We start from the raw sequence: 18,840 nt of genomic DNA on the forward strand, positions 1-18,840 counted from the left end.
GAGAGCGGCGGTGAGGTTGGCAGCACTGTGCGGCGGAGATTAAGAGCCTAGAGACCAACCAGTCTTGGCCTGACGCCTGTGGAGTGTGAGTGTGTGCCGCTCGTGCTCCTCTCCCGTGCAACACCTCTCTTGTTCTCTTACCACTCCTCTCAGGTAAACTCCCTGGGGGGCGCGGCTGGCTGTCAACTAGCAAGGCCGGGAAGAGGCTGTATTCGCCTACAGTGGCGTCATATAGGCATAAACGGAAGTTTTTTGTGTGTTTTGTTTTCGGTAGCAAAAATGTTTTATCGTGTTGGTCGGCCTTGATACCGGGGATAATCTTTATAATGGCTGCAGGGACCCTCTCGCGCCCAGTGTTAAATGTTTGTTATTGGGTATTTAATGGGTACTCGTGGGTGGGGTGGGGGGGGCTGGGTTTACTTATAGGTTGTGTGTGTGTGTGCTGGTCAGTGTTGGGTTTACCCAGCCAGACTCAACAAAGGTGTTGGTCTTACGGTATCGAGGTTATTAAGACTGACCTGCTTAGCTAAATGAATTTTGGGGTCAGTTCCTGAGCCCCCATTACGTACAGTTGTAACCTTTCACTACTAACCCCAAGGGTGGGTATGGGGTCCACTACTGCCATCAGGAAGGTTATGGGGTCTACTACCTCCTCACACGATATGTATGGGTCCATTACCACTCGCAGGAAGGTTATGGGGCTGTCTACTGCCCTCAGGATGGGTATGGGGTCCATTACCATCACCAAGAAGGATATGCTGGGCATAATGAATTAATGTCAGTTTATTATTAACTATATATAACCATCCTATGGGAGATGGCAGGAAGGTTAGTCATATAATGGGCCCAGGAGCTGGAGCCCAGTGTTGTCTAACCTATGTAAAAGAGCTAGTTACATGCTATTTCCATCTGATTATATTCACAACACAGGAAAAATGCTCTTTATTTGCTGATAAGCATTGTGACTTCATTTCGCTAATTTAATGGCTCCTGTTGTCAGGAACAAGAAGCCTTTGTATGTACTGTAATAATAATAACACTATACAAATTAGAAGCTAAACATGGTAATGTGCACATCACTCGGCAGGAAATAAAAGTGAATATCAAATTTGAAATATGTAATGCATTACTTTCATGTTGTATTTCCTATAACTTCCAGCCACTTGAATGTTAGGATTTTCTTACTTTGTGAGTTTACAAAATGGGAAATAACTTTGGGAGGGTTAATTATAAGTTTCTATAAACTGATGTAAGGTATATACAGTACAGTACTGAATAATCTTGCTAAAGGTATTTGATGCAAGTGTCGTTATGTATTTCACCATGGCATTAATATCGAGTAAAGTCACAATTGTTTTGAGCCGATTTATTGCTTCCTCTTCAGACGAGATGAAATTGGAAAAGGAAGACGAGACCTTGGGGTCAAATGACACGGTGGAGGAGTTAACCCTCGTCTCTTCCATGGACCGACTCTCGCTCCAGTACCCAGAGAACCTGGGTCTGCGTGAGGTGGAGCGGCACTTGGCACGGGTGGCCCTTCATGACCAAGATAGTGATGACACATCTTCAGAACACCAGGTATGGATACTCAAGTACTGTATTGGGGGTGAGTAATGGAGAGGTTCCCCTGAGCTTTGAGGATTCAGAGAAGACAAGTCATATTGATATATGACAATGCCATATTGACAATGCCATATTAATATGGCATTGTGGAGATATGTTTAGGCTGTACTGTGGCAGTGTGGAGGCAAGATTTGGGCCCTGGCTCTCTAGTATTTTCTATGAATTTTTTTTATTTGATACCCCTCTCATCTCCTTTCTAGAGAGTACATTTTTGAGAGTTGAGATGTGGGCCACTCCAGGTAACAGCCAGTTGGACAAGTTATTACAAGTCAAGCTTGGCCCCAGTCCGTGTTTGGGGAGTAGAACAACTCTCGAAACCCGCTGCAGGTATACTCCAGGCATGGCGCCACATGTGTATGTAGCAGTACATGGAGGGGTGTGTGTGTGTGTGTGGGGCAGAGCATGGAGGAATGTTAAATTTTGCTAATGGTGTGTGGATTATGTGCTGCTTACTGTTAGCTGTTTAAGGCTGCAGTTTACCAACAACTGGTTGAGTGAGTGATTGCATAGACAGCTTTGCTCTTGGCTATAGGGATCTATTTATTTAACATGCTAACTGTATATAACCATGCTATAAAACACTATAAGCTATACTGTATAGAGAAGAATTTACTTCTAGTAACACCGTGGCACATAAGAATAACCAGATATTGAACTAATTATGCTGTAGGCTCTGTAATAAAAAGGTATACATTTCAAACAGTGCTCTTGCTGCTTCACAGCCATAAATATACAATGTACAGGTAACAATACTCTTAACAGTTATGGCCACTTCCCAGTCACAAATTTATAAAAGTAAATATTACATTCATTTATGCTATACAGTACTGTATAGTGATTCTTTTCATATTCTAGTAATAATTTTACAGTTCTAGCCTGTTCAGAGAATCTGGCAACTAGCATTTCAAAAGAAGTTTTACATGCATTGCTGCTTTCATAAAGAGAACCCCAGACACAATATCTGTATGTATTTAGTAATCTTTAAGGTTGACAAGTCTTGGCATTTTTGTATATAGTATTGTAAATAGAAATAAGATAAGCAGGAAAGCCATGGATAACTTTAGCTGTCACAACAGACAGAAGAGGAAGGCATATTGCTGGAAATTAAATAAGGCATATACAGTGGTATCTCCAAAATCCAGATCATATTGTTCCAAATCTGATTCGAATTTCCAAAAATTTAATTTTTTTGGGCTTGGCTATTTATCACAGTATTTTCTGACTTTTTCTTAAAGCAAGAGATACAATATATGTTTATGCATATTTAAGTGTGCGAATAATATATAAAATAATGATCGTGTGCCTATAATTAATAATAATGCATGAGAATAATACAAAGAAATTTGTTCATTTAGTTTTATAGCACAGATGCTCTGATAATACAGGCAGTAAAATGCAATTACATTTGTCGTGCCTTTTATACTTCGCAGTTACTGTATCTTGAACTGACCTTAAAATCCTTAATGCTCATGATTGTCATTCTTTCTTGCCTATAAACTGCAACTGTCTACTGTACCACCAACAGGCAACCCCTAGGTTAAAAGTGCTACAGAAATCATTGGTAAACAGCATCACCTAAATCAGTATGATTAGAAGATTTCAACATGTCAATTCTCTTTCTACCACTGATATTCATTTAATTTACACCCATATTGATCTTCACTCTTTTCTCAGAAAAGTAATGTCGGCCCATGGTTGGGGTGGCCCTTCTGTCGGCCACCCCAACCATGATCACATTTTTCTTATAACTGGGTTTATTATTCATAGTCATGAAGCTCTCTTTAACTTGTATAGTGCAACAATATTACTTTGATTTTTGAGGGAAGTCTTGTTTGTTGTTTAGAGGGATCCGTTATATGAAGGTCTGGATTGGGCACGTGCACTGTAATGTATTTCAAAGTATTCAGGTTGATAAAATTGTTCAGTAGAATATATATTCTTGAATATTAAATAAGAAAAGCAAGAGATTAACTAGGTGCTTAGAAATCATGAGCCCTTAATAATATATTTGTTAGATATTATAATTAATCAAGATATGATTCTAAATACAGTAGGTATTCTATAATCTTGTTGAAATGTAATAAAAATCAAAGTTTAAATGTTTAATGTTAAGTCTTCAAAACTTCAGTGCTGTATTGTTGGGAAGAATGTTTGCCATAAACAAAAATTTTAAACCAAAATATATGTGCAGGAGTACATTATATTCAGATTTCAGCTTATATGCCTAGAACCTATTTGTGTTTTAACTGCCGTAGAATATAAAAGGTATACAGTAGGGAAATTATAGTTTCGTTGCTTCTATTTGAAATGTGTACAGTATTCCCATTTTTTAGTTTATTACAAATGACGCTCTTCAGTTCATGCCATTCAATATAAATAGGTACCATTTAATTAGGAAAAGTTAACCCTACACATACTGTATACTAATTCATAAACTAACTTTGTTTAACCAACTCAATTGATTCCTTAGGCAGTATCTCATTTAGACCTGATAAAGTATCAGTCACATCAATCTGACCTTCACATCCCTAATTCAGTAGGGACCCTTCACTCTATCCCCAGGGGAAGGGAGACACTTGAGAATTCATTCTTCTTGGAATAACCTCCAGAAGTTTCATTCTTCTGTACTCAATATATTATCTTGATTTCAAATAGTGGTAAGTATTGCTCCGTTACATGTTAGGTGCCTGGTCACTCTCCATATCTACCATGAGGTTTCACCACACTTGCTGTAAACACACACCTGGGGATCATAACTTTACTTCCTAGTCTAACCTTCGCTTGAAACACGTCACGTGTTGTGTTATCCTGATAATTACCTTACCTCACGTTCTTCTGTAATTGATTGGGACATGTTAGGGCATGTTGAGTATAAGTCTTGTGCTAGAAATTTCCTTTAGGCTCTGCTGTCAGTGGGACCAATTTCCTTGGATTTGCTTTTATCGAGGTTTGCTCTTCTGATTGGTTAGCTATGGTGACTATTAGGGATTGAATGTAAATCTGCTTATAGTTTTGTGGGTTGCCTTACTGCATTTTATCATAACTTGGAATTTGGAATCGCTGCTGCCATTGGCATTTGTACTGTTGGATGCAGTGTTGCTTTCATGGTGTGCCCTATTGGTCAAGTTTGGGATGCAGCCTTGCTTGAGCCAGTCTTGACAGTCGGTTTGTAGGACTTGGTGCATGCACTACTTTCATGAAGATCTGGAGTTCAGAGTGATGTCAGTGTTCCTAGCCTACAGTTTACCTAGCTCTGGCTACAGTGGTGAAAGAGTTCCATTTATCAGCTGTAAAGGTGCTAACGGAAGGTGGGTTAGAGGTATTTTTAATGTAGATTTAGAATTTTACCGTCTCCCTTTCCCCAGTAATGGCAAATTGGTAGCAAATTAAAACATCCCCCTCTACAAAAGTAAATTAATTGAAACAGATCTGGCTGGTACTTTTCCATGTCCCTATTAAAGTGGGGACATTGCATAAAGGGGCATTAGAATGATTTGCATAAAAAGCTTTTTATCTACGCTAATTTTGTTGTTTTTCTTCCTCCTGAATGAAAAAGCAAGGTGACAAGGATATCAAAAATTCTCTGTATGATAGGCAAGATTATAATGACAGCAAAGCTTATCTGCATGAGAAAAATGTAAAGATTCTTAATAAGGAAGGAGACAAAGGAAAGGATGAATGTAATGTTAAGGAAGAGGCTGGCTGTTCAGACAATATAAATCAAGAGGAGAGCAAAGTATTTACAGAAAAGTTTATGAACTTTTATGTGAAAGGAAACATCACCTGTGCTGTGTCCAGAGATGCAGTTAAGAAGGTTGGTTTGTTGAACAGTAATAAATACACTGTTGCTCTTTTGATAGATTATGGGGGAAATTTGTGCTCCTGTATGCTTGAATGAAATTAGTTGCTGTTATTAGTATGTACACTTGACCCTCGCTAAAATCTTGTGTAGCAAAATAGCATTTCAGAGATAAAATTTCAGGCTAAACTTACTTTTTCCAAGATCTCATTGTGACTATATTCTATAAATTTTTACCATTTAATACAGTACTACAGTACTGTGCTTTATAGGTTAACATGTACTTATTAGTAATGATACTGGTTTGAAAATCACTTGGCGTGGTGGTAGTACTACTGTCAGTTGTGAAAGAGTGTGCTTTTAGCATATGGCAACACTAATCACCATACAAATTATTTAGCATTCATATATGCAAATATTTTCATATTGTATCCTTGCCTTTGTATGTGGTATGAATTATGGATTCATTTACACTATTTGTGCATTAAGACTTGTGCATGCGAGGTGCTCATCCAGTACCAATTTTTTGGCCAGTTGCCATACTCTGTAGTCTCTGCTCCGTAATTTCACTATACATTATTTACACCTAGAAGCTGCAGGTATTTTAAGGGATTTGTATTTTGATCAATTCAAATGTAAAAAATGAGTGTTGATGAACATGAGTAGCACATATGTATGTGGAGTGTGGTTGGAGTAACCTGTATGTTAGCCCTCATGAAGCTCTGCATGCTAATTTGTGTAGTGTGTAAGAATATTCGTATCTTGTTAGGTAAATACTGTTATGTACTCATTCTTGATCAACTGTTTAAAGCAAAGTGTGTTGGGTTAGATTCCACTGTAGTAATGGTAAAAGTAAATAACATTCTTGAGGGGTGTAGATATACAATGTACAGTACTGTATCACAAATTAATAATACAGTTGTTATAGATGTGATTGTTTAAGCTAGCTTAATAGGTTAGGGTACAATGTATTTGATTTAGTACACTAGTTTGCTTGCTTTGAAATTGAATGAAATATATAATGAGTTCCTGCTCAATAAATTTAATTACATCACACGGCTGTCTTTATATATACTGTACAGTAATTAATAATAATACATTGTCAGGGGACAGGAAACTGGAGTGTATTTGTACATGTTAGGCTTATATCAAGGTCTCCCCCCCCCACTTAGAGTTGAATTACTTGCCCTGCCCAGGATGCAACCCCACAACACGCTGACTAACTCCAGAGTACCTACTTACTGCTAGGTGAACAGGTCCATTAAGTGAAAGGAAATGTGCCCAACCATTTTTGTCCCACCCGAGATTCAAACTTGGAGTTCTCGATTGTGCATTGAGAACGAACCAGATTGTACTACCGGGACCAGATATGTGAGCTATGAGACTGCCCTGGCATTATAATGTCTTGTATGAGAATTATAAATAGTACAAACTCTTGCTATGTTTGCTTGTTGCCTAATGTCTACTCTCGGTTCATCTTGTATGAGAATTATAAATAGTGTGGGAAATTTTTACCCACCATATCTAATAATCATCTAAGAAATGTATAATTTCTATATCATATCAAAATCATATCAAAATCGTATCTAAATTGTATCAAAATCATATTTGAATTATTAAAGATTCATTATAGCTTGATCCTGGATGACAATGGCACCATGAACACGTACGCAACAGGGGCCCTTTTGATGCCTACGTGACTTTGTACATGATTTCTCAAGGATCCAGAAGCTTCTAGAAGGACTTCTTAATTAAAAAACTATTGGAACATTGATTCAACATCCGGTAGGATTAAAAATCGAATCCTTAATAATAATCAGTGGTACTTTCAAATACTACTTATAATCTTTAAATCTTATATCTAATTATATTATAATCACATCTTATCTTAATCATAAGTCTAGACTGTAAAAATAATCAATCAATATTCATTGCAAGCTACCTCTCAAGGGAGAGGGGGAAGGCTCTCGGGGGGCGAGAAGCGCCCACGACGATGCCTCGCGGCACTCCGCGTTTGTTTACAATTGAGTGAACAAGTGACTGATCCTTAGCGAACATTACCAGCTCAAGGACTCCTTATCTAATATTTTTTATCGCCAGTGAATACTCTCTAGAACTGGGGGAGTACCTGGACAATATCTACAAGGAAAATCCTGGAACATTACATAAAATAGAGTGTATAGTGGAGATCAGTGACACGGTTTCCTCCACCTTCATTCATAAACTTTTATCTCGAATCATTCTTCTGCAACTGCAGGATAATCACGTAGCAACGCTACCCGATCATCATACAGCAACGCTGTAGCAAAATATCGTGCCTAAACTCAACAAGAGAGAGTTAATCAGTCTGGCAAACTTGTCAGACAGGCACCCCGACTGGCAGAGAAGTATATTGAGGGTTATTTGGTGTATGATTGGCCAATTGTATGCTTGTGTAACTTTAATATCCTATAAATCTGTCTGTTGGTTAAAAAGCGAGGCTAAGCCTCACATATCAGTAAGTTTATTAAAATTGTAGTGTAGCTGTGAATCTTATCCAAGCACTGAACCTCATGAGTGTCCATTCTGTCAGAAAAGAATTCAGCCTCAATAAGTAAAAACCTCACAAGTGTCCACAGTCTTGGAAGAGATTCAGTCAAGCTAACTGTATAAATTGAATATGTCTGCATATATATTTGAATATATAAATTAAGTTATCAATTGTTTGCTTAGTTAATTTTTAAGTTATCATATAAGTTCATTTAATTGAATATAATTTCTAGTACTTGACAGTATTTAGACTACATTTAAGGTCATTTATTATACTTTTACAATTTAATTTGTTGTTTATAGTATAAGTACATATTGGCTGTTAAGTTATGGTACTAGGTTAGACTATGTATGTTTAAATCTCTGATTTAAACAGAGCCAGTGTTCAGTCAGATAACTGAATTTATCAAATCTTATCCTTGTATAAAATACAAGCTGATGTGAGATCCCTGTCTACAGGTGGATTGGAACTTCTATCAACTAAGTCATTCACCCCACCTGTCCCTTACAGCCCACAATCTGTCATTAGGAAAAGAGGATCTAGGATTTACAACCCTAGCTAGAGATTTTAATTGAATTAATTTGCAGACAGTAATTTTTTAATTTAGTTCAGTACAAGTCCCTGGTAGTCTCCTCTTATATCAATCCCGGCAGGTTTTTCCCACATTAATGGTCCTTCGAACCGGATAATAATGGTCCTTTGTACCTAGATATTTATGATCATTTGTTTACCGAATATTTCAGTGCCAAATAGATAAGAAACTTCTTGATTTTGCATTGGAATAATTCTTACATATTCTAGCCTAGCCTAGCTATCAGCCAATATTTATCATAGCTATATATCTAAGTAAACAAATAGTTTGCAGTGGCTTAAGCCACCATATCCATTATCTAGTAAGTATTCATAACATACTGATATTGTTTTGTGTTAAGAAACAACAGTACTTATGTATATCAGTGTCAAAGACACAACTGCATCTTAATCATAAATTACCAATTATCTACCTCATTGTGGTAACATTACATATATATTTAAGTGTATTATCTAGCATTATCTCTAATCTACTGATTTTCAGAGCAGCTCATTACATAATATTCTTTAAAAAAGTGTTATCATCACTGTAAGAGCATATCATTACAATCTAACTATAATCAACTGTATCAAACCCTATTCCAGGTAAAACCAGTAGGCATTCTACTGTATTTTATCAATCAATTATTATGGTAACAGATTTTGTAATAACTTTGCAAAAATAGTGCCATTTACTATTTTTAAAAAATTATTACAGGATTTACCAACTTGGTGCATTCGTGCATTCGGGTCACAAATCAAATTATTACAGTACTTTTGATAATTGAACACCTGCTACAACCAGATTCCAGGGAGGAAATGAAGGACGATCTTTGGAATCATTACCTAAGTAGACAGGAAAGCTCATTTATCAAAATACATTAACATCATACATATTTATCAGAAAAAAGAGAAAAATCTCGGAATCTCTGAAACTCGGAAAAGGTCAAAATGACTAACAGTATTCCACCAGCAGCTGAAACAGGAAATAGGAGGACACTTAATGGTCTGCAAAATCACCTAACTCAACTGATTGACAAATGTCAAAAGTTGGCTAGACAACCATCTCCTGATTTAATAATTCTGAATACCAGAGTAAAAGCAGCTGTGGATAAGTATGAACAAATCAAACGCCATGCAGAGATTTATCTAACAGAAATGGCTAATGCAGATTTAACCCGAAAGGAACTTCAGGAAATTGTCGTTGAAATGACAATGTATGAAGATAAAATCCAAGATCAACTTGATCCTTTAATCAAACAAATATCTCAAGCAGGAACCCAATCCAATGTGAGCTCATCCACTCAACAGAGCAATGCAACTATAACACATATAGCCGCAGAGCTCCCAAAGGTACAATTACCATATTTTGAGGGCAAGGATGAAGACGATTGGGATACCTTCTGGAGACACTTTGATTCTATAATAAACTCCAAGCCCTCTCTCAAAAAGGCGACAAAGTTTCAATATTTGCAAGGCCAGTTACGGGGAGAGGCAAGGCAGGTCATTGCTAATTTGTCATTAACGGATGATGATTACGACCATGCCTTACAGTTGTTACAAGATAACTACAGTGATAAGGAGACTGCAATTGCACGTCTCTCGTACAAATTATTGGATTTACCCTCTCCAAATAAAAGTTATGAGTCACTACAATCATTTCGATTGTCTATAGAATCAATCATCAAAGCCCTCAGTACAAAAGTACCTGTAGGTGATGCAGAGTGGCTTATAAAGTTAATCATTCAAAGGAAACTTCCAAATGAGGTCATAGACAGCCTATGCACTCATTATAACACCAACATCTTATCACAAAGCCAAATCATTGATGGACTTCGAGCTTACGTACAAAGATTACGAAGCCGAGGAAAACTTAGATCTCAAGAAAAAATCCCCAAAGGTGAATCCACGGACAAAAGCAAAAATGTCCAGAATGGCAGTCAAAAATCAAGGCAACAAAACTCTTCTGCAAAGTGGAAACAGAATAATGTTGGCTCTTATGCTATATCCCCCACAGTTAACAGAACTGTAGGAAACCAAGCTCCTAAGACAGATAAGACAAAAGGAGCTACAAGTGCCCCAAAATGTTTATTCTGTCAAGAAGCACATACCATTTATCAATGCACAGTTTATGTAGGCCGTGCCAGTCGAATCGATCGACTGAAATCTCTGAACAGGTGCATCCGTTGTCTACGGAAGCACGATACAAGTGAGTGTATCACTCAATTGCAGAACTGCCAATATTGTCATAAAAGTGTACATCACACAGCACTCTGTAGTGATATTAACACTCAATCCAGATCACAGACTTCCAATAATCAACCTGCATCTCAGGCAAAGCCCAAAGATGATAATACCACAACAGCCGTACAATTCTGTACAGTAATGAGCAATGTCAACGACTTGGATACAGAAATTGTTACAGCAGCCATATTGCCTACTGCACAGCTAGAACTATGCAATCAAGGAATTTGTATTCCAACTAGAGGCTTTTTTGATCAAGGGTCACAGAAAACCTTTATCAGTAAAAAGATGGCAGAAGATTTACAACTTAAATCTTCAAAGCAAGTATCTACATCCATATCAGGGTTTTTTACTCATTCTGGTCGTAGAACCTTTCCAGTAGTAAAACTCAATGTCTGTCTAGGTACATCCCAAAGGACAGTAGAAGCCATAGTAGTTGATAAAATTCCTACTGAAATGGAAGTGACTGGTCTGACAGCAACTATTAAATTCCTAAAAGAAAAAGGAATCCAATTAGCAGATCCTCTACTCGATTCTGACTACATAGGGGATATCGGAATCCTGATTGGAGCTGACTACTATCATCGATTCATTCTGGGATCAGAAGAATCTATGGGTATGAATATACTCAAATCAGCAGGAGGCATATTGATGACAGGACCTATACTAGATCTTGAACCTTCAACTCCTGAAAAATCACATCATACAGAAACTGTAATAGTGGCATGACTAGGCAAAGAACAGTCACCACTTAAAATCCCCCACATGATTGATGATGGATTAGAATCTGTACCTCTATTGTGGGAACTTGATGCCATAGGAATAATTCCTGAACAACTAAGTCCTGATGATGTCTGTGCATATAATCAATACTTAGAAACTGTACAGTACTATGATGGACAGTACTGGGTAAGGCTACCATGGAAAATCAATCATAAAACCTTACCTACCAATTATCACATGGCTTATAGTCAATTTAAATCGCAACTAGCAAAGCTAAGAAAAAGGCCTGAGCATTTAAAACTCTATCATGAGATTATTGCTCAACAATTAAAGAATAAATTCATCGAAGTCGTGAAACATGACAATAAGCAAATAGGCCATTTTTTACCACACATGGCTGTAATGAGAGAATCAAAAACAACTCCTTTACGGATAGTTTTTAATTGTAGCTCTAAATCTGGACCCCAAGGAACCAGTCTAAATGATTGTTTGCAAACAGGTCCAAGTCTAACTCAGAAATTGTATGACATACTGTTGAAGTTTAGACTTAACAAATATGCGTATTCAGCAGATATAAGTAAGGCCTTTCTAAGAGTTGGCTTACAGGAAGAAGATAGAGACTTCACTAAGTTTCTATGGGTAGAGAACCCAGAAGATGTCAATAGTCCTGTAGTGACTTTCAGATTCTCTTCAGTTCTTTTCGGCGCGACAAGCAGTCCATTTCTATTGCAAGCAACTCTAGATACTCATCTGAAGAAATCATCAAGTCCCTGTAAGACTGAAATCAGTCAAAATCTATATGTAGATAATTTTCAAGGGACAGTTAACAGTACTACTGAACTGTTACAATTATATCAAGAGGCCAACAAGGAGCTACAAGGTGCCAACATGCCACTACAATCTTGGGCCTCTAATAATGCAACATTGAATAATCAAATAGCAAGAGATTACCCTGAATATCACGTACCAGAATCACAAAAGGTGTTAGGTATGGATTGGGATTTAATCTCGGACACAATATCGATCAAATCTGTGCCAGTAAATTACAACATCACTACAAAAAGGGATTTGCTTTCACAAGTTAGCAAAGTATTCGACCCACTTGGTCTACTAAATCCTTTGACTATCAAGTGGCGTTTATTAGTGCAAGAAGCATGGAAAGCTAAGGTTGGTTGGGATGATCCACTACCAATCCAGTTACAAAAAGCTTGGATGGAAGTAGCTCAAGAACAAACTTTAGTTGAAAAGATAATCTTTCCAAGACACATAGTCGAGGAAAATGAAGAAGTATCACTACATGTATTAGCAGACTCGTCAGCCAAAGCTTTTGGAGCTTGTGCTTACTTAGTGACTTCTAATCAATCATATCTTATCACCTCTAAGGCCAGAGTCGCTCCATTAAAAAAGAGGACTTTGCCTCAGATGGAACTAACAGCACTGCTAACTGGCACACACTTAGCAGTGCATATCAAACAAGTCTTGTCTACCATGAACATCAAAGATGTCATTATATGGTCTGACAATGAAGCTGTCCTACAATGGGTACGAAACGACAACTGTCCAACTCCATATGTAAAAAATCGCGTCTCGGAAATTAAAGAAATTTCCGCAGGCTTTCAATTGTTGCATGTACCAATAAAGGATAATCCAGCTGATCTCTTATCAAGAGGTATGACATTTAAACAGTTTGCAAAGGCAGATATTTGGTTTCATGGGCCTCGATGGTTAGTGAATGGTAGTTGGCCTGAACAAAAGCCACACGTCATTACGACACAAACCATAACTACCACCAGGCAGCAAGCTCAAATATCAGTCTTGGATTGTACTCGTTACTCCTCGCTCATCAAATTAATCAATGTAACACAGAACGTGTTTCATTATCTCAGGAAAAAAGGTATAAAATACACTTTTCCTGATGCACTTATCTATTGGGTAAGACAAGCCCAGAGAGAAACTTATGGGAATAACTATGAAAATCTTCCGCATAAGTTAAAACACAATCTCGGTCTGTGGATAGACCAAGAAAATCACAACATTCTGCGTTGTGGAGGGAGACTTAAACACGCAGATATCAATCTAGATACCGTGCATCCATGGCTTTTACCAAAAAATCATTGGATCACAAGGTTGATTGTGTTGCATACACATCAACAAATCATCAAACATGGAGGAGTGTTAGACACACTCACACAAATCAGACAGCAGTACTGGATTCCTCAGGGAAGACAGTCAGTCAAATCAATCTTGAAGAATTGCATGATATGCCGAAGGTACGATGCAAGAACTTGCTCTTATCCAGGGCCACCACCCCTACCAAAGGAACGAGTGGTCCATCTACAACCTTTCGAAACGACAGGAGTAGATTATACAGGAGCAATATATCTAACAGGGACTGCAGATAAGCAACCTATCAAGGCATACATCTGTCTGTTCACCTGTGCTACCACCAGGGCAGTACATCTAGAGGTAACACCCGATATGACTGCTCAATCATTTATTCAAGCTTTCCGCAGATTCGCAGCACGCCGATCATGCCCTAAGCTGATGATTTCAGATAACGGAGCAAACTTGGTAGCTGGAGAAGCATGTCTACGGGAAATCTGTTCCCATCCTGCAGTTACTTCCACACTGGAACAGCGTCATTGCAGATGGAAATTTATCCCTCCGAGAGCCCCATGGCACGGAGGATTTTATGAACGGTTAATAGGAACTGTAAAAAGATCCTTGAGAAAATCTCTACACCGTCAGAAAATCAATCTTCAAGAACTCCAGACAGTAATCACGGAAATAGAATCGAGGGTGAATAACCGGCCGTTGACTTACTTGTCTGAGGATCCTACTCAACATGAGCCGTTAAGTCCTGCCCACCTAATGTATGGAAGACTTCTGACTCCAGTACCATCTCTAGTGGATGATGAGATCAGAGATCCCTCATATGTGGGACAGAGCGAGTTGGTTCAGGGGTATAAGCATCTGTCCAGCATAATCCAAAAATGGAATGATGTTTGGACAAAAGAATATCTTACATCTCTACGAGAACATCACTATGGGGCCAATGTCCCACATAATATAGCTAATCTCCAACCTGGCGATATTGTCTTGGTAGACAGTGATGGCCCTAGGGCTGACTGGCCATTAGGTAAAGTTGTCTCAGTCCATCCAGATAGTCAGGGGATTTTGAGAATAGTCAAAATCCTGTCTAAAGGAACAACTTCCCTGAAGACATTGGACAAACTCATCCACATGGAATCAGTGAGCCAGCTGCAGTTAGATCCTGAGAGACCTCAAGACACTCTAACTCCACAAGACCCACAGACTCCTAACAGACACAATCGTCCACAACGGACAGCAGCACAAAAGTGCAAGCAAAATTTGCACTTGTATTATCAATCCAATGGAGAGTAAATAAATACATATGGTTACTATTGTCCTAAGTATTGGACTCTGTGCCAGTTCTCTCCCTCTGGAAGATGTGGGAAATTTTTACCCACCATATCTAATAATCATCTAAGAAATGTATAATTTCTATATCATATCAAAATCATATCAAAATCGTATCTAAATTGTATCAAAATCATATTTGAATTATTAAAGATTCATTATAGCTTGATCCTGGATGACAATGGCACCATGAACACGTACGCAACAGGGGCCCTTTTGATGCCTACGTGACTTTGTACATGATTTCTCAAGGATCCAGAAGCTTCTAGAAGGACTTCTTAATTAAAAAACTATTGGAACATTGATTCAACATCCGGTAGGATTAAAAATCGAATCCTTAATAATAATCAGTGGTACTTTCAAATACTACTTATAATCTTTAAATCTTATATCTAATTATATTATAATCACATCTTATCTTAATCATAAGTCTAGACTGTAAAAATAATCAATCAATATTCATTGCAAGCTACCTCTCAAGGGAGAGGGGGAAGGCTCTCGGGGGGCGAGAAGCGCCCACGACGATGCCTCGCGGCACTCCGCGTTTGTTTACAATTGAGTGAACAAGTGACTGATCCTTAGCGAACATTACCAGCTCAAGGACTCCTTATCTAATATTTTTTATCGCCAGTGAATACTCTCTAGAACTGGGGGAGTACCTGGACAATATCTACAAGGAAAATCCTGGAACATTACATAAAATAGAGTGTATAGTGGAGATCAGTGACACGGTTTCCTCCACCTTCATTCATAAACTTTTATCTCGAATCATTCTTCTGCAACTGCAGGATAATCACGTAGCAACGCTACCCGATCATCATACAGCAACGCTGTAGCAAAATATCGTGCCTAAACTCAACAAGAGAGAGTTAATCAGTCTGGCAAACTTGTCAGACAGGCACCCCGACTGGCAGAGAAGTATATTGAGGGTTATTTGGTGTATGATTGGCCAATTGTATGCTTGTGTAACTTTAATATCCTATAAATCTGTCTGTTGGTTAAAAAGCGAGGCTAAGCCTCACATATCAGTAAGTTTATTAAAATTGTAGTGTAGCTGTGAATCTTATCCAAGCACTGAACCTCATGAGTGTCCATTCTGTCAGAAAAGAATTCAGCCTCAATAAGTAAAAACCTCACAAGTGTCCACAGTCTTGGAAGAGATTCAGTCAAGCTAACTGTATAAATTGAATATGTCTGCATATATATTTGAATATATAAATTAAGTTATCAATTGTTTGCTTAGTTAATTTTTAAGTTATCATATAAGTTCATTTAATTGAATATAATTTCTAGTACTTGACAGTATTTAGACTACATTTAAGGTCATTTATTATACTTTTACAATTTAATTTGTTGTTTATAGTATAAGTACATATTGGCTGTTAAGTTATGGTACTAGGTTAGACTATGTATGTTTAAATCTCTGATTTAAACAGAGCCAGTGTTCAGTCAGATAACTGAATTTATCAAATCTTATCCTTGTATAAAATACAAGCTGATGTGAGATCCCTGTCTACAGGTGGATTGGAACTTCTATCAACTAAGTCATTCACCCCACCTGTCCCTTACAGCCCACAATCTGTCATTAGGAAAAGAGGATCTAGGATTTACAACCCTAGCTAGAGATTTTAATTGAATTAATTTGCAGACAGTAATTTTTTAATTTAGTTCAGTACAAGTCCCTGGTAGTCTCCTCTTATATCAATCCCGGCAGGTTTTTCCCACAAATAGTACAAACTCTTGCTATGTTTGCTTGTTGCCTAATGTCTACTCTCGGTTCATCCCATTACCAGCTAAAGTTGACGGTGGAAAGTATAAAAAAAAAAATTATCGGGAATTGATTGAGCAGTAGTAAACTCATTAGGTTAGCATGATATCCACACAATTCTCAAGATAAAATCATAATTTATATTATTTACAAGGTTTGTTTATGACATGTAGGAAAGTTTAGTTGAATAATATTTTGCTTGTTTAGAATATTAAAATATTCCCAAGATTTGGTGTAGTAAATAAGATCAGAGGGATCTTTTGCAGTGATCAAGAATAATTAATGTTGCAGGGGTCATGAATGAATTATTGTGCTAAGGCCAGGCATGAATAATAATCCAAGGACTAAGAATGTTTTGTGTTGCTGTTAGTGCTGGAGAGATAGTTAATATGTAGCACGAGATTCAAATAAATTGTGTTGTTGTAATTATAGAAAGTGACAAAGTGGGGGAAAACATTAATAGTCATGACGGGTACAATGAATTCTGCTTAATATATGGATCAAAGCATGTGTAATACAGTACGTATCTGCATTCTTGTTTACCTAATCCGAAACTTTAATAGTCGTGGCAAGTACAGATCATTACAATTGTGGATGGACTGAACAGGTGTACAGTTTTACACAGGTAAATCAAACTTTCAATCTTAGACATAAGTTGAATAGCATTTAGCTTACAGTTTTTTCAGTTCATTTTTGTAACTTGGAATCTAATTATACTGTATTTGTGATTTGATGTTTTACAGACAGATGAGGAAGGTGAGACTGGCAGAGAGAAGGATGTCAATGATAAATTAAATGAAGAGAAAGATGAAGTTAAAGTGGAAGTGCAAGAGGATGAAGAAGAGGTTAAAGAAGAGGTTAAAGAAGAGGTTAAAGAAGAAGTGCAGGAGGATGAGATTAAAAAAGAAATGGAGAAGGACAAAAAGGTTACTAAGGAAGAGCAAAAGGACGAGAAAGAGGTGAAAAAGGAAGTAGTAAAAGATGAGGAAGAGGTGGAAAAGGAAGAGCAAGATGATGAGGAAGAGGTAAAAAAAGAAGAGCAAGAGGAGGATCATTCGGACGATGAAAACCCCACCGACGAGGATGAAGGAGCTTCGTCGGGAGCCAAGAAGACTTCCAAACTTCTGCGCCGAGGTTGGGGACCAGTAAGTAATCTGGCATTTGAGAATTCCGTAAGATTGCGTTTGTAATTAATGTTTTCTTGGTTAGCATAATAATTTAAAATATTATAAGTTGAAATAAAACTGATGAACCATTTAGACAAAATTTTAAGAAAGCTTATATTAGTGATGATATTATTAGTGAAAAGTTAATTGCTTGTAAGATAAACTCTTTATGAAGGAACATAAAATTACATTGTACTGTATTGTAAAAAAAAATACAGTACTTTGTAATGAAATTTAAAACCTGAGCCTACATTTGAGAATTATAATTTTTTATTTTTTTTCACTATACCAGTACTTAGACTCTAAAACTATAGAGGTGTATATTTAATGGTAACAGTTGTAGACTTGTGTTAATATGTCTGTCATAAAATCCCATTTTATGAATACTATTATATTTGTATTAATGTTTTCAAAACTGTATTGCCTTGGAGTTATAATGTGTTCTCAGATACAAAATAATTTTTGAATACGGTTCAGTAGATCATTTTTTGTTACCTTTGTGTTCTCTCAGTCAGACGACACTACACCATACCTGAGGGTGCAGCAAGATGATGCTCTGTATAACTATGGTGTTTATGATACCGCTCCTGGCCACATGTACAATTACTCGCATAATGATGTAGTTGCACCGGCTTCCAATGGGGTGAGTTATGTGTATTTAAAAAATCATAAAGACTATAGACTTTTGAACTTTTATAACTCGTTTTAGCAGGCTAAGAGATCTCCATCTTGGAGCTTATTTTACAGCCTTGGCCTATATGTTTTTCTCCAAATCTCAATTTGCTAGTCAATATATATCCAGTTTTTCATTCCTAATGAAATTGGGGGGGGGGGGGGACTAGGAGTGGGTGAAATAACGAGACAATACCCATCATCTGACCACCCCACCAACCATATGTGCCCACTCTATCTGCCTCCATCCACCCCACCAACCATACATATATGCCCACTCCATTCACCCCCACCTCCCCTCTTA

The 18,840-nt window shown here is 37.4% G+C and overlaps 2 protein-coding genes across 3 annotated transcripts in view; both read left to right on the plus strand.

Moving 5' to 3' along the window:
* The window catches only part of LOC123770034 (uncharacterized), a 36,392-nt gene continuing 17,552 nt past the window's right edge, over positions 1–18,840 (plus strand). Inside the window, exons 1-5 of one of the 2 annotated variants that reach the window (XM_045761620.2) lie at positions 1–153; positions 1,385–1,578; positions 5,180–5,437; positions 17,442–17,843; positions 18,376–18,507. In XM_045761620.2, coding sequence (XP_045617576.2) covers positions 1,390–1,578; positions 5,180–5,437; positions 17,442–17,843; positions 18,376–18,507 — 981 coding nt within the window. In that variant the 5' untranslated portion in view covers positions 1–153; positions 1,385–1,389. The remainder of the gene's footprint in view (positions 154–1,384; positions 1,579–5,179; positions 5,438–17,441; positions 17,844–18,375; positions 18,508–18,840) is intronic. The other variant, XM_045761621.2, reaches the window with a different exon arrangement.
* LOC138350463 (uncharacterized) lies at positions 13,772–17,435 on the plus strand. The gene is made up of 2 exons (XM_069301382.1): positions 13,772–15,958; positions 16,450–17,435. The coding sequence occupies exon 1, from the start codon at positions 13,968–13,970 to the stop codon at positions 14,892–14,894; it is 927 nt and encodes a 308-aa protein (XP_069157483.1). The 5' UTR covers positions 13,772–13,967; the 3' UTR covers positions 14,895–15,958; positions 16,450–17,435.

Source organism: Procambarus clarkii, chromosome 45 (genome assembly GCF_040958095.1).
Source record: "Procambarus clarkii isolate CNS0578487 chromosome 45, FALCON_Pclarkii_2.0, whole genome shotgun sequence".
Lineage (NCBI taxonomy): Eukaryota > Metazoa > Arthropoda > Malacostraca > Decapoda > Cambaridae > Procambarus > Procambarus clarkii.